Below are 21,229 nucleotides of genomic sequence, written 5' to 3' on the forward strand. Positions count from 1 at the left end.
ATCTGCAGATACAGCGAGTTCTTGGCGTTGTCTCTGGAGATGGTGAATCGGCCCCTCACAGCGTCTGCGTAGTATGTGCTACTTCCATCATACGAAATAAATGCGACCCACTGCAGCCCCTTCCCTGGAGCCTGGCGGACCCAGCTCATGTCATAGCTACTGAAGGTGAATCCAGAGGCCACACAGGAGAGTCTCAGGGATGCCCCAGGCTTCACCAGGGCTCGCCCAGACTCCACCAGCTGCACCTCACCCTGGACACCTGCAGACACAAGACATCCTGGTCAGGAAATTGTCCCACATCCCCTGTTTCTCTCACTCACCTCCACTCATGTACTCAAGGTATCTGTTCTCCATGAATTACCTTTTAAAATAGTGAGAAAGAAAACCAAGCCAAGCACAGACTCCATGGTGGTTTCTCTGTGTTGTGTTGTGAGCCCTGAATGGTGTCACCTGGGGATCCTGGGACTGGGGCTGCTCTCCCAGCTGCAGGGTCGGGGCTGGGCTGGTTTAATCAGTGGAGGGAGGGCCTTATTTGCATGTCCTATGACTATATAGTCAGCTCCAGACTTAGAGTTCAATTCTTTACAAGTTATATACAAGCATTACTTCTTAAACCTAGATGACTTTCTTTTGGTGGCACAGTGGATTTATGATGTTCTAATTCATCAGCATATTTATCTTTGCCTTTCTGTGCCTTTTAAAAAGTTTTTATTGGGCAGCCCGGGTGGCGCAGCGGTTTAGTGCTGCTGGCAGCCCAGGGCGTGATCCTGGAGATCCGGGATCAAGTCCCACGTTGGGCTCTCTGCATGGAGCCTACTTCTTCCTCTGTCTGTGTCTCTGCGTCTCTCTCTCCTGCTCTGTATCTCTCATGAGTAAATAAAATAAAATCTTCAAAAAATACAATAAATTTTTTTAATATAGGTCAATTTTAAAGAGTATTTTTTTCCTTCATAAAATTTAATCATAAATATTTATTTTTGATACCAGTTTAAAGGGAATTGTATTGTAATTTTATACAGAAAATTTTTGTTAGTGTGTAGAAATTAGCTTTTTTGTCTATGTTGATTTTATATCCTGAATTTTCCGTGAGCTCATTAATTACTTGTGTTTTTGCAATGATTTTCCTCTTTGTGTATATGCACACAAATCATTTAACTTCTTGTTGACTGATTTTAATATCTTTTATTATTGCTTAATTTGTATGGTAGTCTTCGGCGTGAATGTTTTCCCTCTTTTCTGTCAGATTCTTTGTTCTAATATTTTGTTTGATATATAGCATATCTAGGAGAGCAAATGAATATCGTTTTGCATGCAGAGCTCCCTATTATATTGTGTGATGCAGGATCTCTGGACAGGACAGCAAGTCTGTTCACAACTTCTGCCCAATTCTCATTGTAGATTTGAATTTGAGCCTTTAATCTGATAAGACATTTCCAAATATCTTCCCCCATTCTGTAGGTTGCCTTTTAATTACTTTAGTGATTCCTTTGCTGTGAAAATGCTCTTTCCTTGATGAAGTCCCCATAGTTCATTTTCCTTTTCTTTCCCTTGCCTCTGGAGACACGTCTGGAAATGGTTGCAGCCGAGGTAGAAAAGGTGCTGCCTGTGTTCACCTGAGGATTCTGATGGTTTCCTGACTCACATTTAGATCCTTCATCAACTTTGAGTCCATTATTGTGAATGATGTCAGAAAAGTGTCCCCTTTCATTCTTCTGCATGTGGGCCTCCAGTATTCCCAATGCCATTTGTTGAAGACACTTTATTTTTTTTCCATTGGATATTCTTTCCTTATTTGTCAAGACTTTTTGACCACAGAGTTCAGGGTCCATTTCTAGGCTTTCAGACTTTTCTATTTATCTATATGTCTGTATTAGTGCTGGTACCATACTGTCCTGATTATCAAAATGTTGTAATTTATCTTGACAAGCAGAATCAGGATATCTCTAGCTTTGCTTTACTTTTTCAGGATTGCTCTTGCTATTTGAGGTCTTTGTGGGTCCTTAAAATTTTTCAGATTATTTGCTCCCACTCTGTGAAAAATGCTGGTGATATTTTTATACAGATGGCTTTGAGTGTGTAACTGGCTCTTGATAGCATAGATATTTTATCAATACTTATTCTTCTAATCTATAAGAATAAATATTTTCTATCTACTTGGGTATTCCTTACTGTCTTTCATAAGTTTTCTGGAATGTTTAGACTATACGTCCATCCTTCTTTGGTTAGGATTATTTATTACCTGATGATTTCTGGTGCACTTATAAATTGCATCCAGTCCTTGATTTTCTTTTTTCTGTTTCATTTGCACTGTATAGAAAATCCACTGAGGGATCCCTGGGTGGCGCAGCGGTTTGGCGCCTGCCTTTGGCCCAGGGCGCGATCCTGGAGACCCGGGATCGAATCCCACGTCGGGCTCCCGGTGCATGGAGCCTGCTTCTCCCTCTGCCTGTGTCTCTGCCTCATTCTCTCTCTCTCTCTGTGACTATCACAAATAATAAATAAAAAAAAAAAAGAAAATCCACTGACTTCCTTGTATTGATTTTACATACTCCAATTTTGCTGAATTCTAGTATAAGTTCTAGCAATTTTTTCAAAGGAATTTTTGGGATTTGAACTTTAAGTATCTTGGGTGTGAAGAGTGAACATTTGATTGTTTCTTTGCTGATTTGGATGACTGTTACTTCTCTTTGTTGTCTGATTGTTGAGGCTAGGGCTTCTAGCACAATGGTGAAGAATAGTGGTGATGGTGGACATCCTTGTCCTGTTCCTGATCTTAGGGGAAAAGATCTCAACTTTTCCCTGTTTAGGATGACATTCTCCATGTGTCTGTGTAGATGGCTTTTGTGATCTTGAGTATGTCCCCCTATCTCTACACAGCAAGAGTTTTTTTTTTTTTTTATCAAGAAAGTATAATCTCTTTTGACAAAGCTTTTTGGGCTTCAGTTGAGAGGATAAAATGGTCCTTATCCATTCTTTTATTAATGACTCAAATCCCATCATTTGATTTGCAGTTGCTGAACCACCCTTACATAACATAAATTAGTTCCATTTGGTCATGGTGAATTATCCTTTTAATGTACTGTTGGATCCTGTTGGTTAGGATCTTGGTGAGAATTTTGCATCCATATACATCAAGGATATTAATATATAATTCTCCTTTTAAGTTTGATATTTGTCTGCTTTTGAAGTCAAGGTAATGCTGCCCACAGAAAATGAGTTTGGAAGTTTCCTTTAATTTCTATTTTTTGGAATATTTTCAGGATCCATATTAATTCTATTCCAATGCTTGTTACATTCCCATGGGCAGCCATGTGTCTCTGGACTTTTGATTGTTAGAAGACTTTTAAATATGTTTGTTTTTCATTTACTGGTTTTGGTTCTGTACAGCTTTTAAATTCATTCCTGTTTCAGATTGGGTTGTTTCTACATTTATAGGAAGACATCAATTTCTTCCAGATTGCTGAATTTGTTGGCATGTTATTGCTCATAATCCCACTCTTTAATAATTTATTTTTCAATTATTTATTCAATATTTTATTTAAGTTCAATTTGCCAACATATAGTAACACCAAGTGCTCATCTCATCACATGCCCTCCATAGTGCCCGGCACCTAGGCACCATGTCCCACCACTCACCTCCCCTTCTGCAGCCTTTCGTATGAGTCCCAGAGATAGGACTCTCTCATGGTGTGCCTTTCTCTCCAAATTATCCCCACTCAGTTTTCCTCATTCCCTATGATCCCGTTCACTATTTCTTATATTCCACGTATGAGTGAAACCATGATGATTGTCCTTCCCCGATTGGCTCATTTCACTTGGCATAATACCATTTAGTTCCATACATGTTGGTGGAAATGGTAGCTATTCATCCTTTCTGATGACTGAGAAATATCCCTTTGTATATATAAACTCTTTGTATGTATATCAGTTCATCTTTCTTTCTTTTTTTAATAAATTTATTTTTTATTGGTGTTCAATTTGCCAACATACAGAATAATACCCAGTGCTCATCCCGTCAAGTGCCCCCCTCAGTGCCCACCCACCAGTCACCCCCACCCCCCACCCTCCTCCCCTTCAACCACCCCTAGTTCTTTTCCCAGAGTTAGGAGACTTCCATGTTCCGTCTCCCTTTCTGATATTTCCTACCCATTTCTTCTCCCTTCCCCTCTATTCCCTTTCACTATTATTTATATTCCCCAAATGAATGAGAACATATAATGTTTGTCCTTCTCTGATTGACTTATTTCACTCAGCATAATACCCACCAGTTTCATCCATGTTGAAGCAAATGGTGGGTATTTGTCGTTTCTTTTATTATTTATTTATTTATTTATTTATTTATATTTTTATTTATTTATTTTTTATTTTTTATTTTTTTGTATTTGTCGTTTCTAATGGCTAATATTCCATTGTATACATAAACCACATCTTCTTTATCCATTCATCTTTTGATGGACACTGAGTCTCCTTCTACAGTTTGGCTAGTGGACATTGCTGCTAGAAACATCGGGGGGCAGGTGTCCCGGAGTTTCATTGCATCTGTACCTTTGGGGTAAATCCCGAACAGTTCAATTGCTGGATCATAAGGGCAGGTCTATTTTTAACTCTTTGAGGAACCTCCACACAGTTTTCCAGAGTGGCTGCACCAGTTCACATTCCCACCAACAGTGTAAGAGGGTTCGCTTTTCTCTGCATTCTCTCCATCATTTGTCGTTTCCTGCCTTGTTAATGTTCCCCATTCTCACTGGTGTGAGGTGGTATCTCATTGTGGTTTCGATTTGTATTTCCCTGATGGCAAGTGATGCAGAGCATTTTCTCATGTGTGTGTTGGCAATGTCTATGTCTTCCTCTGTGAGATTTCTGTTCATGTCTTTTGCCCATTTCATGATTGGATTGTTTATCTCTTTGGTGTTGAGTTTAATAAGTCCTTTATAGATCTCGGAAACTAGCTCTTTATCTGATATGCCATTTGCAAATATCTTCTCCCATTCTGTAGGTTGTCTTTTAGTTTTGTTGACTGTATCCTTTGCTGTGCAAAAGCTTCTTATCTTGATGAAGTACCAATAATTCATTTTTGCTTTTGTTTCTTTGGCCTTCGTGGATGTATCTTGCAAAATATTCCATGTTCATGGATTGGCAGAATTAATAGTGTGAAAATGTCAATGTTACCCAGGGATATTGACACGTTTATTGCAATCCCTATCAAAATGCCATGGATTTTCTTCAGAGAGTTTCATCGAATTATTTTAAGATTTGTGTGGAATCAGAAAAGACCCCAAATAGCCAGGGGAATTTTAAAAAAGAAAACGATAGCTGGGGGCATCACAATGCCAGATTTCAGGTTGTGCTACAAAGCTGTGGTCATCAAGACATTGTGGTACTGGCACAAAAACAGACACATAGATCAATGGAACAGAATACAGAATCCAGAAGTAGACCCTCAACTTTATGGTCAACTAACATTTGATAAAGGAGGAAAGATTTTCCACTGGAAGATAGACAATCTTTTCTTTCTTCTCCTCACAATGATTTTGATGGAATGTTGTCTGACATTTAGATCTTTTAACCATTTGACTTTATCTTATTGTCTGGTATAAGACAATGGACCAGTTTAATTCTTCTGCAGGGGCTGTTCAATTTTCCCCATGCCAATTATTTTTGAGACTGTTTAATTTTTCCAGGGGATATTCTTCCTTATTCTGTCGAAGTTTATTGACCATACATTTGAGGGCCCATATCTGGGTTTTCTACTCTGTTATATTGATCTATATGTCTGTTTTGCACCAGTGCCACACCGTTTTGATGATCATAGTTTTGTAATACAGCTTGACGTCAGGCATTGTGATGCCGCCTGCTTTGATTTTCTTTTGCACCATCCCATTGGTATTTATGGTCTTTTCCACTTCAATTCAATTTTTAAGATTTTTTTTCTATGTCTCTGAAAAATGTTGATGGTATTTTTTTCGATGGTATTTTGATAGAGATTACATTAAGTATGTAGATTTCCTTGGGTAGCATAGACATTTAAGAATATATATAATAAATTGATGTTTTATTGGTGTTCAATTTGACAACATATAGAATAACACCCAGTGCTCATCCCATCAAGTACCCCCCTCAGTGCCTGTCACCCAGTCACCCCCACCCCTTGCCCACCTCCCCCTCCACTTTTTCTAATTCTTGAGCATGGAATGTTTTTCATTCCTTTGTGTCTTCCTCAATTTCCAACATAAGTGTTCTAGAATTCTCAGTGTACACATCCTTTACATCTTTGATTTGATTCACTGTTAATTATTTTTGTTGTGTTGTTGCAAATATAAATGCCATGGAATCCTGGGTTTCTCTTTGTACTCTATCATTGTTAGTGTAAAATGTACCTGACTTCTGGGCATTGAATGTATATCCTGCTACTTTGCTGAATTGCTGACTCAGATATAAAATGTTTTCCTGGAGTCCTTTGTGTTTTCTGTGTGGAGTACCTTGTCATATGTGGAGAGTGAAATTTTGACTTATTTTTTCTTGATTTCCAAACTTTTATTTCTTCTCGTCTGATTGTTGAGGCAAGGACTTCCAGCGCTATATTGAAGAACTTTTTTGAGAGTGGACATTCCTGTCATGTTCCTGACCTTAGTGCATGATATCATCTTTCTCTGCTGTTAAGAGGATCATCTTCAATCCAACACCTCTAGATTGAAATTGAGTTAGTGGATAACCTTTTTTCTTGCTAGGGGACATCCAAGAAAACTGCAGTAGCAAATTCTCATATCAGAAAACTGGTTTCAATCTGAAGACCTAATTAAGAGATGAGAAAAGACACGACACCCTTATAAATGTGTATATCCAATACAAAGATCACTGACATGACATTGATCATGGTCCAAGATACTGACCACACCAGAGGCCTTTCCTCTGTTTCTTGGATTGTTAATGCTTATGTAGCCTCGTGTCCTGCATGCACTTTTTGCTCCTTGTAGCATGCTTGCTGGTTGATCTGGGTGATCCTGTGATGCACACCAAGTCAGTTTGTCTCCTGTGAAGCATAAGTTGATGAGCATCAGGATATTGATAACGTTTTTGTATTTAGGGACAGGAATCAGCAATGCATGTGAATGTTTCATATGTGTAGTTTAGTTTATTTCTCTTCCCATGACATGTATATTTGTAGGTAAACACTGAATAGGTCAACATAGAATCCTGTGTCCCTGGGTTAAATATTTGATGGAAAGGAAGCCCCAGACCCTGGCACAAAAGTGACAAAGGATCACGAGGCTCAGCCTGAATATGTAATAGGTGTCTTGACATCTCATATGCTGACGGTATTATAGTGTGAAGTTGTCCAAGATGACATCATTAAACCGATCCCATGCTCATGCATCCCTCCCCTGTAGGATGGGAACCTATCACATAAAGCCCTCACCAGTGCTCTTGCTGGACGAGAGCAAGAAGACACTGAGCAGAAATTACTTGAGACCCACATCTCCTGTGCCCAGCCCAGAAACAGAACTTGGCTGCTAAGGAACGCCTTCCAATCCAGCATCCTGTAGTCACAGGAGGGACCCTGTAGGATCTGAAAGAGGAATAGTGTTAACACCAAAATTGTCTGCGGTACATGGAGTTGGTGGTCCATTTCTGGATTCTCTCTTCTTATCCTTTGATCCATGAGTCTGTTTCTGTGCCAGTACCACACTGTCTTGAAGATCACAGTTTTGTAATACAGCTTGATGTCAGGCATTGTGATGTCTCCTGATTGTTTTTCTTCTCAACTTCCCTTTGCCTATTCAGGGTCTTTGCTGGTTTCATACATTACACGATTGTTTATTCCAGTTCTGAGAAAAATGGTGATAGTACTTTGACAGGGTTTGCATTGACTGTGTAGATTTCTTTGGGTAGCACAGATATTTTGTCAATATTTGTTCTTCTAATCCATGATGATAGAATATTTTTCCATCTCTTTATGTTTTCTTCAATTTCTTTCTCAGTTTTCAGATTACACATACTTTTTCTCCCTGGTTAGATTTATTCCTTCTTGCCTGGTGCTTTTTGGTGAAATTATAAGTGGGATTCATTCCTTGATTTCTCTTTCTTCTTTTTCATTTTTAGTGAATAGGAATGCCACTGACTTCCATGTATTGATTTTATATGCTTTGACTTACTGAATTCCTGTGTTCTAGCAGGTTTTTGTTGGAATCTTTTGGGGTTTCTACATAAAGTATCATGTCATCTGTGAAGTGTGGAATTTTGCCTTTTTCTTTGCTGATTTGGATACAGTTTACTTCTTTTCGTTGTCTGATTGCTGAGACGAAGACTTCTAGTACTATATTGAAGAGTGATGAGTGAACATCTCTGTCGTGTTCCCGACCTCACGGAAAACGCTCTCAATTTTTCCCTGTTGAGGATGATATTGACTCTGGGCTTTTTGAAGATGCTTTCGTGATGTTGAGTAGGTTCCCTCTATCTTAACACAGAAGAAGCTGTTCATTAAAAAAGAATGATCTCTTTTGTCAAGTACTATTTTTGCATCAGTTGAGGAGATCAAATAATTATTTTCCTTTCTTTCATTACTGTGGTTTGCCATGTTGATTGATTTACAGGCGTTGAACTACCCTTGCAGGTCAAGAAGAAATCTCATTTGGTCATAGTGAATAATCCTTTCAGTATACAATTGGATTATATTGGCTAGAAAGTTGGTGAGAATTTCTGCATCCACATTGGTCAGGGATATTGTGTAATTCTCCTTGTTGGTGCGGTAATTGCTTGGTTTGGGGGGTCAAGGTAATGCTGATATCGAGAATGGGCTTGGAAGTTTTACTTCCATTCCTATTTTGGGAACATTTTCAAAGGACTAGGTATTAATTTTTCTTTAAATGTTTATTGAATTCCCCACCAGGCGCCTGGACTCTTGTTTGTTGAGATACCTTTAATAATGATTGTTTTGATTTGCCTGGTTATAGCTCCTTGTAGCTTTTCCTTTCCTTCCTGTTTCAGTTTTGGTGGTTTTTATGTTTCTAGAAATGCAACTATTCCTTCTAGATTGCCTAATGCATTGGCATATAATTGCTCAGAATATTCTCTTATACTTGTTTGTATTTATTGTCTGTTGGTTGTGATCTCTCCTTATTCATTAATGATTTTATTAATTTGGGTCCCTTTTCTTGTCTTTTTGACAAGTCTGCCTGTAGTTTTACAATCTTATGAATTCTTTCAAAGAATCAGCCCTGAGCTGAGTTGATATACTGTCTTTTTTTTACTTCTATATCCTTGATTTCTGCTCCAATCTTGATTATTTCTCTTTCCCACTAGATTTATGCTTTCTTTGCTGTTCTTTCTCCAAGTTTAACTTGTGTATATGAGACTCTCTTGTTTCTTAAGAAGGCCTGTATTGTTCTATGCTTCTCTCTGAGGGCCCCTTTTTGCTATGTCCAAAGTTTTGATAGTGTCATGCTTTCATTTTGATTGCTTCCATGTGTGTTTTATTTTATTTTATTTTATTTTATTTTATTATTTTATTTTATTTTATTTTATTTTATTTTATTTATTTATGATAGTCACAGAGAGAAAAAGAGAGAGAGAGGCAGAGACATAGGCAGAGGGAGAAGCAGAGGGAAAAGCCGGCTCCATGCACCGGGAGCCTGACGTGGGATTCGATCCCAGGTCTCCAGGATCGCGCCCTGGGCCAAAGGCTGGCGCTAAACCACTGCGTCACCCAGGGATCCCTCATGTGTGTTTTAATTCCTTAACTTCCTGGTCAACCCATTATTTCTTCAGTAGGACTTTTTTTACCCCCATGTATTTATGTACCTTCTATGGTTTTTACTGTGGTTCACTTCTAGTTTGATCGCATTATGGTCTGAAAATATCAATGGAATGAATTCAGTTTTTCTGTACCACTTGAGACTGGATGTGTGACTACCTATGTGATCAAATCTGAAGAATTTTAAGAATTTTCCATGTGCCCTGGAGAAGAATGTGTATTCTCCTATTTTACGAGGAAATACTGTGTATGCATCTTTGAAGTCCATTTGGTCCAGTGTGTTGTTCTAAGCCCTTGTTTCCTTGTTGAGATTATGCTTGGATTCTGCTTCCCTGATGTCCATGGGAGGTCAGTTCCCACTAATATTGTGTTATTATCAATCTGTGTCTTTAATTTTATTGTTACATGGATTATATCCTGGCCGACATCACCTTTAGGCACACACATATATAGAATAGTTATATCTACTTTGGATTGAACATTTAGTGATATAGTATGCTTCTTCATCTTTTATTTTTTCTCTCTCTTTGTTTCTTTTTTTTTTCACTTCAACTTTTATTACAGTTTGGTTCATAGTCTAGTTCTTTTGATATAAGTGTTGCTACTCAAAGTTTTTTTTGATGCCCATTGACATAATAAGTGGTTCTTTACACGCTCAATTGCATTTGGATCTTTCTTTGTGTCTAAAATGATTTTCTTCTTTTTTAAAAAAGATTTTATTTATTTATTCATGAGAGACACAGATAGAGAGAGAGAGGCAGAGACACAGGCAGAGGTAGAAGCAGGCTCCATGCAGGGAGCCCGATGTGGGACTTGATCCTGTGACTTCAGGATCATGCCCTGGGCCAAAGGCAGGCGCTAAACCGCTGAGCCACCCAGGGATCCCGAAATTGATTTTCTTCTATATTTGTGCAAATATACCTTCTTTCTCCCTCTCTCCTTATTCTCCCTCAGGAACCCCAATCATTCTAATTTTGATTCTTTTTATGGCTTCACTGATTTTAAAATTCTCCTCACATGGTCCATTTACTCTCTTTTATGCCTTTTCATCATCACCTTGTCTTCTATGTCCCTAACTCTCTTCTGTTATATTTACCCTTGTTGTTAGAGCTTCCAATTCAGCCTGCATCTAACTTAGAGCATTTTAAATTTCGGCCTGATTATTTTGCATTTCTACCCTAAGGAGTGTCTAGAATTTTGTATGCTTTTTTCAAACCCAGCTAGAAAACATAAATCTTGTCCTGAATTCCAGTTCTGATATCTTATTATATAAATATTGATGAGATATGTTGCAGGGTGTATTATGTCTGGTTCCTTTTTTGGTTGTGAACACCCTGTGACCCATTAATTGCATGATTGTATATATATATATATATATATATATATATATATATATATATATATATCCAAAGGGGCAACTGCACCCCCATGTTTATATTAGCAATGTTCCAAGGGTCAAACTGTGGAAAAGGCCAGAATATTTATGGAGAGAAGTGTGGATAAAGAAGATAAATAAAAAAAAGAAGATAAATAAATACATACAAGGCAACAAACATATATACATCAAGGTCCAACAAACTAATCATCCTATGAATCCAACCCCAAACCACTGAGGTATCTTCTCACAGTTTTCGTGGTGATGAAAGAACCACAGGAAAGAAAATGAGAAGGACCATGTGCTGGTGAGGATGTGGAGAATAGGCTATGGGAAACTCTGGATGGAAGGAACCACGTGGTGTAGCTACTATGGCAACCATCACGGTGCACACCACACACTACACAGAGCTCCACATCTGTTCCCGGACACAGTCCCTCATTTCCAGCTGAGTGTGAGGAAGGTCTAGATCTCAGCTTGTGGAAAGAAGCAGTAGCAGGAAACAGCTGGAGGTGTCCTAACATAGTCTGCTCACCTGCAGGAGAGAGCCAGAGCCAGAGATGCTGGAGGGGACAGCTGCTGTCAGAACACATATCACACTCTGGTCTCAAACACCCCCATTAGAGGATTCGAGCTGGTTTGCGTCAGTCTGTGAAGCCTCCATATGTGAGGACCTTGTGCACAGGAGGGAAGCATGCACCCTGATGCAGAGGAGCTCATCATCTGGGTTTGAGGAAGAGAGAGGGAAAGAAAGCCCAACCATACCACTGTGACCCTGGCTTGGCTGTACGAATGCCCCAGGCTGCACAGCCTGTCCTCTCTGAGACTGCTGACATTCACAGAACATCATGTCCTTGAGGTTGCCCTGGGATGGCGTGTGCATCAATAATGTGACTTCTTATTGCAGAATGCTGTCCCATTGATGGATGTTTTCTTACTGGGATTATTCTTCACACAGGCTGTTGGGTTTTTCTAGGCTTCTAACAGAAATGAAGACACAAAAAGTCCTCACATGCCATTTTTACATGAACATGGGGTTTCATTATTCTAGAGCAATCACTGAGGAGTGAAGAGTGGGATTTCCAGGTCTCATGGTAGGTCACCCATCTATAATTTCATGAGGAACAGAAAAATGATTTTCCAGGGCTTCTGTTTCATTTTTCCTTCCTACTTACAGGGTTGAGACCCAGGTGTCCTGTATGCTTCCCAGGATGTCTGGTAAGTGCTTCATTCATACATGAGCCCCCATGATGAGTATATAGGGCATCTCATTGTGATTGATATGAATTTCCCTGAAAGATCCTGGTGGAAAGTGTCCTCTCCTGTGCTTACTTCATGTGTCTGTACTGTCATGTATAACATGTCCACACAAGGCTCTGCCTGTTGTATAGATGGATGTCATTGTTTTTTTTTTCTATTGAGTTTGAGGGTTCTTATGATATTCAAGTGAATGTACTTTGTTGGTTATGAAATTTGTGCAAGTTTTTCCTTGGTCCATATTTTGTATTTCATTACCTTGATAAATACTTGGGTAGAAAAATGTAGTTGATTTTCACAAAGTGTATTCTTAATATTTGGTGTTATGTATATTAAAATTTTGTCTATAACATTCCAATGTCATGATTAATGATTGCCTATGAATAGTTTATCCATTGACAATATATGTAAAAGTCTTGTTTTTTTTCCCTGGTCTCCTCAATGTTGACCTGTTCCCTAATTGGTCTCTAGTAACTCAGTATTTTTATGTTATATGAATATAGACTCTTGCAATTGATTTTCATGGTGTTGTTTTCATAAACTGTAGCAATTCTGTTCTCATGCTCAAACCTGAACTTGTGATTTCATGACAGATGCTCTGCTGTATCTCATCAGGCTGGTTGTTCATCAGGTTGAATAGATGTGCTTCTGCTGTGAAACATAATCCTTTATCTTTCCAGGTGTTGGACTTTCTATACATCTTGCTGCTGTTCAGAGACAGGCTGTGGTACTTAGCCTTCTCCCACCAGACGTGGCATTGACTCCAGTGCCTTCCCCTGGTGGGTAAAGGACCCATGTGACACCCACACTGACATGCTCAATAAGAACCCAGAGAAGGAGCAGGTGAGTGTAAGGGTCTGCCTGGGTTTCCCCAGCCCAGAAACAGACTCCTGCAGGGGTGCCAGGGACTTATCTCCTGTGGAGAGGGACACCACAGGATGAGGACAGGACTTGCCTTCCTTGAGAAAGCCTACAACATGAGCACTCAGAGGAAATGGTAGTCAGCAACAGGGGTGAGGAACACAGGATGCCCAGGTGGGGATGCAAGAGTCACTGCCCTAAACGCAGTGCATGGATTTTCAACCAAGGGGAGATTTTGGGGATATTTCCATTCTCATAAATGTCCTGACTCATGTGTGGGTCGGACACAGGGCCCTGCCAGAGGGAGACTGAGTCTGTAGGGGAGGAACCGTGAGCACTTAGATCTGTGACCTCATGTCCTAGGTCCCAAAGGGACACTCCATTCTTCAGGACTGGAGCCACCAGGACACAAAATCCTCTCCTCAACTTGATCCAGGAACCCTCACCCTGGGGCTTCTCTACTAGACGATTTGGTATAGAGGTATAGACTGGGGGCATTCCTCCTGCCTGCAGAGGTGGTGGTGTCAGCCTGCAGAGATTAAGAATGTATCCTCAGGACCTTGTGCTAGTGTCACTGTGATTATGAGAGAGAGGGATGACATTGTTCAATAAGACGGGGTCAATGGACAAATCATTTTCATAGACTGTGGAAGGAAGGACATGTTCTTGAGATAAGTGCACAGTGTGTAATTTCTCTTAGCGATAGTCCATGAATATCTTGATGTGCACAGTTGGGCTTGAGACACAGGATACCACACTTGATGCCCTTCCCTCTCCATGAGCCCAAAACTGCATAGGGATGCTGGGCAGCTGGTGTGGGGTGAATCATGTGAAGCACTGGCTGGCAGCATGATCACCCCTATCATCAACTCCCCCTGAACTGGATATGGTCCCATTTCACGTCAGGTTCTGGATAATTCCTCCATGGAGATCGTCCTCAACACTATGTAAAAATAGATGCAAATAATTGATGTTTCGAGATCAGTACCATTATAGACACTGCATGGTGGCCAAACTAAGCACCAGGACTTGTGAAAATTGGGGATTATATCATCAATAAAATATTGTTATTTCCAGTGTTGTAGTGTGGCTTTGAGTTGATTTTATTCATATGCAATGAATCCCTGCTCATGCAGCAGAGCCCTGAAAAGTGTTTAAGAAGTTGTAGAGGTAGGATTGCACCCAGGGGGGGCTGACAGGGAGAGAGAGAGGATAACTTGTAAGATGGCCATGGGTCTCCCTTAATTTTCATACCAGAGAGCATGCTGGTAAACACACATGTCCTCACACTGACACAGATCCTGAAAGGGATAGAGGTCCCCAAGGGAAGAGCAACAGACCCAGTGTAGATTCCAGAACTAGAGAGAATCTCAGGCCTCAGAACCTAATTGTTTCCAAGTTGTTCTTAGAAATGTATGTCCAACTCCTATATCCTCTCCATGTGATCCCTGCACTGGGAGGGTCTACAGCTGGTGCTCCTTGTGAGGTCCACCAGGCATTTTGGAATCAGAATTATTTTTAGAATCATGCATCCTCAGGTTTAGAGGAGACATTCCCAGGGTGATCATACACCGAGTCCTGCCCACATGTGTTAGAGATGATGAGATGTGGGAATTTGGGTGGAGGATATTTAGACAGATTTGGACTGGAGATTTTGCATTTCTAGGCTGAAGGTTCGAGGGCTGTAGGGATGTGATAAATGTATTAGCACGTGGGCTGGATGTGGAGCTTGGATTCCCAGGGTGGACTGTGGTGTCCTGATCATGGATGGAAACTGTGAATGTTCTATTACATGGTAAAAGGGACATTTATGAGTCTCATTAATTTAGACATCCTAAGATTAATATAATTTCCTGATGGTGGAGCCCCTGGGCAAGAGCATAGCCCACCATATATTCCGTCCTGTCACTGTGATGTACTCCTGAAACATGTAACAGTGTGTGTGAAGTGCACATAAGTGACAGAAAATAAAATAATACTCTTTATGGAGCATCTTGGTGGCTCCTCAAGTAATGCCAATGCTCTTATGAGAGGTAATAGAGGGAGGTGAGCTCCCAAAAAGGAAGTAATGTGACTATTGGTTCTCAATGATCTTTCCTCTGTGAAGGTAGAAGAAGAATCATAACATGAAAATACAAGTATGGCTACTCTGGAAACACGGAGGAAGGGTCTGAACACCCAGGAATCTGCAAGGGTGTTGCCCTGCAAGCATGAACTCTAGTTGATGGAGCTGACTTCAGGTAGACATCCAGATGGTAGGGGAATAAAAGTCTGTAGACACGAGCCCTTTGTGTGGTACCTGGACAGTGTGGTCATGGAAAGAATATAGGTTGGGTATTCAGTGTCACATTCCAGGTCACACAATAATGCCCAGGTTTGTGGTGACCACCATCACTGTCCCAGGGGCAAGACCACACACTGGCTGGGTGGTGTGAAAAGGAACCTCTGCAGGAACACAGCACTGAAGGGGGGCAGCAAAAATGATGTGGTGACCTAGACTGAGCCAGAACCTGGCACACCTGTCAGCCCAGGAATTGTGACCATGAATTCATGAGTATCTTATGAGAAAGGGATGGTTGTGGTGCTCACATGGAGACTGGGACAGATAAATTTATCCATGGAACTCACATCCTTTCTTTCCCCCAAGAACTTTGTCACATTTCAAAAAAAAGAAAATAAAGCAGGCGGGGAGGGGGAGATATCCCATTCTTGATAAAGACAGATCTATAGTCCCAGACTCTGCAGCCTGACACTTCCCAAGTCTTCTCAGATGATGCCTCAAGGAGCATTCTCTCCTTCTTACCATATAGAGATTGCAAATATCCCCCACCACAAAAAGTAATAAATGTTTTTTCTTGATGCAAAGTGTTAAACCTTTACCATTCCTTCTGTGTAGCTGTTGCTTCAAACCATCATAGAGAGAATGATGTGCACATGACAGCATTATCTCTGTCCTAAACCCCTGACACATTGGTGTGATGAGGTCAGGAGAATCCTTGTCCCTGTCACCTCCTCAGCCCTCCACCACAGTTCTCATCTCAACAGGATTTCTGACACTCCCAGGCTGTGGGTTGTCACAATGTGTCCTGCACAATAATACACTCCTTAATCCCCATCTGACAGGTCAACCATACTCCAATTATCTCCCATGTTGTAACCATCAACTTGTAATCTGTAATGAAGGAGCTATTACTTGGTGTATGTATCAATGTTTTTTTTTTCTCCTTTGCTCATTTTTTCTTTCTTTTTTTAAATTTTTATTTATTTATGATAGTCACACACAGAGAGAGAGAGAGAGGCAGAGACATAGGCAGAGGGAGAAGCAGGCTCCATGCACCGGGAGCCTGACGTGGGATTCGATCCTGGGTCTCCAGGATCGCGCCCTGGGCCAAAGGCAGGCACCAAACCGCTGCGCCACCCAGGGATCCCATTTTTTTCTTTCTTAAATTCAACATATGACTGAAATCCTACAGTGTTTTTCTTACTCTGACTTACTTCACTTAACATTATATTTGCTATCTCAATCCCCGTAGTTGCAAATGGATTAGATTTCATTCATGTATGGATTGTTTCCATAGTTTGGCTAATGTACATAATGCTGCTGTAACATAAATGCACATCCCTCTGAATTAGTACTTTTTTGTATATTCTTTTATTGGAGTTCAATTTGCCAACATATAACATAACACCCAGTGCTCATCCCATCAAGTATCCACCTCAGTGCTTTTATATTCATTTTTATAATAGTGAGTATGCCAATGGTCCTGTTTTCCTTTGAATATTCTTTCATTTTTTAAAAAGATTTTATTTATTTATTCATGAGAGACACACACAAACAGAGAGAGTCAGAGACCTATGCAGAGGGAGAAGCAGGTTAAATGCAGGAAGCCTGATGTGAGACTCGATCCCTGGATTCTGCGATTATGCCCTGAGCCAAAGGCAGACGCTCAACCACTAAGCCACCCAGATGTCTCAGGATTATTTTATTTTCACTGATTTTATTTATTTATTCAGGGGAGATGCAAAGAGACAGTGACATAGAGGGAGAAGCACGCTCCTCCCAGGAGCCCAATATGAGACTCAATCCCCAGATTGGGAACATGGCCTGAGCTGAAGGCATGCGCTCAACAGCTGAGACACCTGGGCAGCCCAGTACTTTGCATTCTTAGAGTAAATGCCCAGTAATGCAGTTGCTGGATCATAGGGCAGGTCTCCTATTACTTATTTGATGTTGCACCATATGGTTTCCCAGACCGGCTGCACTCTTGCCCACCCACATCTCCTGACCAGAGAATTCTGCAGGGCCTCAGTTTTAGCGGAGGTGGTATCAGGGCTTATTTAACAAGCAGAGCAGAGTACATCCAGGTAAAACACACCACATGCTGGCCAGGGACCACACACTGCCCACTGCAGGCAAAGAGGGCCTGTGTAGATGCCTGGCCTGAAAGAAATAGCAGCCAAAACAGGACAACACAGTGCATGCAGCACACACCACAGACACTCTGAAAACCCAGAACCAGCACCATATGTGACGTCTTCGTCATAAAGCTGTTATTCTGGAGCAGAAGCTAGACCTAGCTTTTGTACACACAGAGGAAGATAGAGACTTAGAGAATATACCAAGGTTAAGGAATTCAATTCCAGTTTGCTGTTCTGATCCACCTCAAATTTGAGTTTCTTGGGTCAGTCCCCTTGACCCTGCAAAATGAGACAGGACTTCTGCTCTGCCTACAGATCCAGCAACTTCTGTTCCTGAAAGGATCCTGTGCATCCGGGGGACTGCCAGCTGCCCACACCATCCAAAGTGCATCTACCTCAATGGCATGAAGACATAGAGTTGTGATAACAATATTACCACATTCTTGTCCTTGCGAAGGATGCCCGACCTCCTGCCCAAAGCCTGTGTCACATGTTGAGGGGTGCTTTCCTCTCTATGTCATTCATTAGCGAGATTATGTGCATGGACCACATATGTCACCATTACTTACTGCAAAATAATACAATTATTGTACAACATACACTCAAACACAAAATGAATCCACAGGACTGAGATAAGAGTTGGGAGGGAAATAAACCTGGCGATTTTGACATAAAATTCCAGAATCCCCATTTTATCTACAGCATATAAATCAGAAGGAATTCCCCACACGGTCTTTGCTATAACAGCATTGGGAGGGAGGAGTTAAGATGCTGGATCAGGGTCCCTGAGCTTGTCTCGTTCCTGGAACATGATAGGCAGTTGTCGAATCATTCTGATCACCCATGAAATCAGTCAGAGTTCTGAGAGAACAAAAACTGCAAGTCCACAGGTGGAAAATCAACCTCCTTTTGAATGTAGGAGGTGTGGATGTTGTGATGGGGAGATATAGCTGTGGTGATGAAAGCAGGGAGGGAGGCTGATCCAGAATATTCTGTATAGTATTATGAGCAGCAGACAGGAAAATCTGACCTTTTAGATGTCTGCTTCCATGGGGATGTGCCTGGGTTAAAGCTCCTTAGGTGGTACAGAGGCAGGAATCTCAGGATACTAATGTGTCTAAAGAACCCAAGGATTGTAGGTGGAATGTGTGGCACCAACATGATGCAGAGCTACTAAGCACAGGAGCATGGAAGGCAGTTGAGGACAGTGAGTCTGGATGTGGGTTTCCTGCTATTTTGTCATAACCTCACTGTTTCACTGGGACCAGGTTGTAAAGGACAAAAAAGAGATGCGACACTGTTTTAATGTGTCTGGGTGGTGTCATTACACTCCCAGACTGTGTGGATTAAACTACAGACACTCATTATCACAGTTCTGGAGTCTGGGAAGTCTAAGGTCCAGATGCAGGCATATGTGGTGCCTGGAAGCACCCACGCCCTAGCCTGTCCTTTCCTGTCATCTCGCATGGGGCCTGGGTCAGGGAGATTTCCCAGTTCTGATGTATAAGGAACCTGATCACATCAAGGGCTGCACCTCCTGAACTAAGTGCTCCTCTAAGGCTACACCTCCTCCTCCCATCACAAGAGCGTTAGGTTCCAACATGGGGATGGCAGAGGTCACATACAGTGAGCTGATATCCGCACCTGAAGATTCCATGAGTTATTCCTTGCAGGTGGAGGGTCCTCCTCCACTCTTGTTCTCTCCAGTTTTCATAATAGTTTAGTTGAATTTGTCATCACACAATATCTTTGAGTGGTACCTGCTAACTTCTGTGATCACCAGTCCTCCCTCTTCTCCTCCTGCCCCACTCATGAGAAATCCCGCAGGAACCATTGAATTTCCTCCTGTGATGCAGGTGGGACACTGACTCCACACAAGCCCCTCCTGGAGCAGGACCTCGTCCCCACCACTGACCCAAAACACACACCCTGAGCCAGTGTCCTTCCCAAATCCAAGCACTTATGACTTGCTGAGAGGCCTGACCTGCTCTCAACAGACCTGATGACGAAGGTGATAAAGGTTTGTACTCTCCTGTCTGTGTCTGTGTGTGTGGGGGGGCCCTTCACTACACATCCTCACAACTCACTTCTTGGGGTCTCTTGTTTTCCCAGGTTGAAGCTAATATTGTTTTTGTCAGTGTGATTCAAGACTGAGGTCACAACTGCAGTCCGTCTTCTCTCCTTTGGATTTTTGACCCCCTTGTAGTGTCATGACCAGCATGTAGTTTATGCGGTTTCTAAAAACCTTGCACACTGAGCTGAGTGGTTATTTCATGTACCATGTATGCAGCTTAGATTCTTAAAAAGGAGAAGTTGTAGTACATGGAGAAATGGGTAATAAACTGATATTTAGGGAAAGTTTAAGCAAATATGTCCTTGTGCATATAAGAAGAGTTGTTGACTAAATCCAACAAAGTTTCCAAATCAGAAACTGCCATTTGTGAACATTACTATATTTCTCTTTCTATGACAACAAAGATTGTAAGTTAGAGACTGAATAGGTAAAAATATCCTGTACCTAGAGAGGCTCTCTCAGGGAAACTACACCTTGGAGAGGAAGCCCAGGCCCTGACAGTAAACCTGCCCAGAACCTCCATCTGCACCTACTCCTAGGCCTTCAAGACAGAAGTGGTGAGGAGTGTGCACCCCCTGGTGGTCCCGATCCCCTTCTACAGGGAGGTTTGTGTTTGGGCTCACAATGAGGTGCCCTCACTGTGTCTGCACAGTAATACACGGCCGTGTCCTCGGCTCTGAGGCTGTTCATCTGCAGATAGAGCGTGTTCTTGGCGTTGTCTCTGGAGATGGTGAATCGGCCCTTCACAGCGTCTGCGTAGCTTGTGCTACTTCCATCATTGCTAATGTATGCGACCCACTGAAGCCCCTTTCCTGGAGCCTGGCGGATCCAGCTCATGTCGGAGCTACTGAAGGTGAATCCAGAGGCTACACAGGAGAGTCTCAGGGACCCCCCAGGCTTCACCAGGTCTCCCCCAGACTCCACCAGCTGCACCTCACCCTGGACACCTGCAGACACAAGACATCCTGGTAAGGAAACGATCCTACATCCCCTGTTTCTCTCACTCACCTCCACTCACAAACTCAAGGTCTCTTGTTCTCCATTAATTACCTTTTAAAATAGCGACAAGGAAAACCAGGCCAAGCACAGACTCCATGATGACCTCTGAGTTCTGTCCTATCCTTGAATGGCCTCACCTGGGGATCTTGGGGCTGTGGCTCCACTCCCAGTTGCAGGGTCGGGGTTGGGCTGGTTTAATCAGCAAAGAGAAGACTCTATTTGCATGTCCTTTGACTATATAACCAACTCTAGACTTACATTAGAGTCTTTAAAAGTCAGCACATGTGTTGCACCACAATTCTATAGCAATTTGTGTAGATGGCATTATGACTATATGAAGATTTAATGTATAAACAGAGTTATCTTTGCATTTGGGGTGCATATTCAAAAGGGTTTCACCAATATAGGTCATTTTCCATAGAATATTTTATCCCCTTAGTAAATTTTAATACAAAAATTTATTTTTTATACCAGCGTAAAGCAGATTACTTTG

The 21,229-nt window shown here is 41.5% G+C and overlaps 1 gene segment (V, D, J or C); it reads right to left on the reverse strand.

Annotated features, from left to right (window-relative positions):
* The window catches only part of LOC106557516, a 180,912-nt gene extending 159,965 nt beyond the window's left edge, over positions 1 to 20,947 (reverse strand). Inside the window, 2 exon segments of the C gene segment in view lie at positions 20,380 to 20,684; positions 20,788 to 20,947. Coding sequence covers positions 20,380 to 20,684; positions 20,788 to 20,833 — 351 coding nt within the window.
* Between the last annotated feature and the right edge of the window lie 282 nt (positions 20,948 to 21,229).

This window comes from Canis lupus, chromosome 8, assembly GCF_011100685.1.
Source record: "Canis lupus familiaris isolate Mischka breed German Shepherd chromosome 8, alternate assembly UU_Cfam_GSD_1.0, whole genome shotgun sequence".
NCBI classification, from domain to species: domain Eukaryota; kingdom Metazoa; phylum Chordata; class Mammalia; order Carnivora; family Canidae; genus Canis; species Canis lupus.